We start from the raw sequence: 3,594 nt of genomic DNA on the forward strand, positions 1-3,594 counted from the left end.
GAAATTTGGAGAAACTAAGAGTGGACCCTGGACTCTGGGATTGAAACGTCACCGAATCGCTCCGAGATTCCAGGCATCCAGGAAAATTTGGAAATTTTAGAGGTTAGGTGCGGACCCTGGACTCTGGGATTGAAACGTCACCGAATCGCTCCGAGATTCCAGGCATCCAGGAAAATTTAGGAAAGGAATTTGTGAATTTAAAAGCAGAGTGCTTGGTCAGTGTTGTCAGAGAGGTCCGAGTTGATCCTTGAGGCAGGGAGAACTGAATGCCGAATGAGTCGCGCAGCGCTTCTTATACCCGTGTCCCCACCATAAAATTCTCGAGCGCCGAGAATCTCCGTTTTCGCTCGGTTCTGCGCATCAACTTGTTACGCCCTCTCCGATTGGCCCGTTGCCATGATCCGCGATCGCCTGTTGGTCGAGCAGGCTAGCACACGATGCGCAGACTACCGCTTTTTATGATTTACAGCTTATTACGATGTTAAACAGTAAAAACTTCAATCTGATCAAATATTACTTAATTTCTTCTTCAATTTGGCATTTTTATTTGTTTTAATATGATTCGTAAATTTATAATCGCTAAAAGTCACGTACGCGTCCTATAGCCCATCAACGCTCTGCCCGCGCATGCGTCGTAGTCGCTTTTTACATTTTTCATTATTACGTTAATTCTGTTACATTGATTTGACTTCGGATCATTTTTCTTAAACTCGTACTATTTTTCTGATGATTTTGATCATATTCACGTGCTCGGGCGACTTAAAAAAAAAACAAAAAGAATTAATCTGGATAAAATATAGCGCGGCGAAGTTCAGAGCGGCGCCGGTAGCCCCGCTCAGGCTCATGCCTACCGGCCTAAGATGGCCGCCACCTGTCAACAGCGACGAGCGTGGTCGCCGCGATGTTTCGTCCGCGATCTAAAGATCGCGGAGTTTCGTTCGTTTCGACGGGCTCGGGCCGTCGCGCGTGTGTTTCGCTACATTACAAGTATAACATAATAAAATCAAATATTTAACACTTTCTTGCTGCAGGAAAAGATTACAGTCGAGAAGAAGAACAACATGATAAAGGAGTTGGACTAAAGACCGTCAGCGAAGAAGTGGACACAATGATAGATACATACAGTGCTGCATCCGAAAATAACGACGAAAAGAAAAGGACAGGTCAAATTTTAGACACTATTGAAGAAGAAGATACCGAAAATGAATGTACTTCTGCGGGTGTCAGTATTTATACTACAGATGCTGCTGATTGGCCGATGCCTGTACCAGATCATATCCGACTCGAAATCGTCAAGCAAGGCAGTGAGATATATCAACACAAAGAAGGACCTTTTGTTGCAGTTGAGAGACCTGGAGGACATGCTAAAGGATCACATCGGAACCTAACGACTTCCTGGTTTTATTTAACCTTAAAAAACGGAACAAAATATCTTCGGAAGTGGATGATATACTCTGCATCAGGAAATAATATTCACTGCTTTTGTTGCCGAGTATTTGCATCCATAAATGATATGGATAAACAATTTGTTTCCGGTTTTCAACAATGGTGGAAATTAAATCCAAAGATTTTTGAACATGAATTTTCCTCGGAACATTTGTCAAATTTGGAAAAATGGAAAACTCTTGCAGGTAGACTCAAGTTGAATAAAACGATTGATCAAGAAAATCAGAATATTATCAACCAAGAGGCAAAAAAATGGCGAGAGATTCTACATCGTCTCTTAGATATTACTCTGTTCTTAGCTCAACAAAATCTGGCATTTAGAGGCCATAGAGAAGATGTGCTCTCAAAAAACAGAGGCAATTTTTTAGAGTTGGTAAAATTGATGGCCAAATACGATCCTGTATTAAAAGAACACTGGTTGAAACTTCGAGAATCTGCAGGCGGAGTAAAACGAGTGCCTTCTTATTTATCAAAAACTATCCAAAACGAGTTCATTGCTCTGTTGGGTGATCATGTAAAAAAGAAAATCGTCGACGACATTAAGAAATCCAAATATTTTGGAATAATCTTCGATAGTACTCCAGATAACAGCCACACTGATCAAATGAGTGAAATAATAAGATATGTCCATATCGAAGGAGATGTTGTTGAGGTTCGAGAATCTTTCCTAGGTTTTTTCTCGTTCTCAGGAAAAACTGCAGCCGATATATCTGAGAGTATCTTAAAACAACTAGAAAAGGATGGGTTGAACATTGAAAATTGTCGAGCTCAGGGTTACGATAATGCGGCCTCAATGGCAGGGATACACGGCGGGGTTCAACAAAAAATCAAAGACATCAACCCTAAAGCCCTGTTTACTCCATGTGCAAATCACTCATTGAATCTTTGTGGAGTACATTCGTTTGGAAGCGTTCCTTCAAGTCTTACCTTTTTTGGCACATTAGAGAGATTATATTCTTTCTTTTCTGTCTCCACTCATAGATGGGAAATGCTTTCGCAAAAGGTTGGTAAGAGTGTCAAAAGACTATCCGTTACTCGCTGGAGTGCTCATCATGATGCTGTTAACGCTGTGAAAGGGAATGTCGAACAACTAGTAAACACTATCCAAGAAATGTGTGATCCCTCGAAAGAGAATTTGGATACCAAATCAGCAGCAAGTGTACTCATTCCCGCAGTATGCAGTATGTGACTTCACATTTTTGAGCTTTTTGGATTTTTGGGACGGTATTTTACAGGAAGTCGATATTACTCAAAAATATTTACAATTGCCGAAAATAACCTTGGATATGGGTTTAATTAAAATGAAAACTCTACAAGCGTTTCTTGTTGGAGAGAGAGAAACACTTGTCGATAAAGCTCTAAACTTCGGCACACAAAAGTGTGAAGCAATGGACATCGATATTGAAAGACGTGGGAGAAGGAAAATGAAAAAAAAAACTGTTTGGAGAACAGATTAGTGATGCTGGCTTGACACTGCAAGATGAGGTTCGTCGATCGATGTTTGAATGTCTCGATCGATTCATCCAGGAATTGTCTCGAAGGTTATTGGCAATGGAAAAAATTTCAAATACTTTCAGCATCGTTCAGTCGAAATTTCTAATTGAAGCTTCAGACGATGCACTACAATCAGCTGTAGCCAGACTCAACGTTATTTATAATGAGTTTGATGAAGAGCAAGTGGTCAAAGAAGTAAAAAGATTTCGACGGCACGTAGTCGCTACAAATACTTCGACAGAGGCCTGGCCAGCCAAAGAACTTCTCCAATTCATCGTCAAATGGGACTTCACAGAGTCTGTTCCGAATATTTATTTAATTCTACAATATTTCGTGACAGCCTGTGTATCTGTGGCCTCATGCGAAAGGAGTTTCTCGAAACTGAAGTTGATAAAAAATTACTTAAGATCGACAATGAATGACGAAAGACTGACGAATTTGGCCCTCTTGTCAATAGAGAAGGATATTGCAGCGACTTTGGATTTTGACAATGTGATAGATAGCTTCAGCAAAGTCAAGGCTCGGAAGCATAATCTCAACGTCATTGAGTAATTCAATGATATTTATCACAATTTTGTTGTTTATCAATTATTTTGTTTTACGCGCATTTGCTAGAGTGCGATTGATGTATGCATATATGTAAGCGTACCATAA

At 40.2% G+C, this 3,594-nt stretch overlaps 1 protein-coding gene across 1 annotated transcript; it reads left to right on the forward strand.

Annotated features, from left to right (window-relative positions):
- The first annotated feature begins 1,108 nt into the window (after window positions 1–1,108).
- LOC122418604 (52 kDa repressor of the inhibitor of the protein kinase-like) lies at window positions 1,109–2,635 on the forward strand. The gene has a single exon (XM_043432876.1). It carries the CDS (start codon window positions 1,109–1,111, stop codon window positions 2,633–2,635), a length of 1,527 nt encoding a protein of 508 aa, XP_043288811.1.
- Window positions 2,636–3,594: the final 959 nt, after the last annotated feature.

The sequence above is a fragment of the Venturia canescens genome, unplaced genomic scaffold (genome assembly GCF_019457755.1).
Source record: "Venturia canescens isolate UGA unplaced genomic scaffold, ASM1945775v1 PGA_scaffold_15__1_contigs__length_3012046, whole genome shotgun sequence".
Lineage (NCBI taxonomy): Eukaryota > Metazoa > Arthropoda > Insecta > Hymenoptera > Ichneumonidae > Venturia > Venturia canescens.

Coding starts and splice junctions, on each gene's coding strand:
- LOC122418604 (XM_043432876.1), top strand. CDS start 1,109: ATGATAGATACATACAGTGCTGCATCCGAAAATAACGACGAAAAGAAA.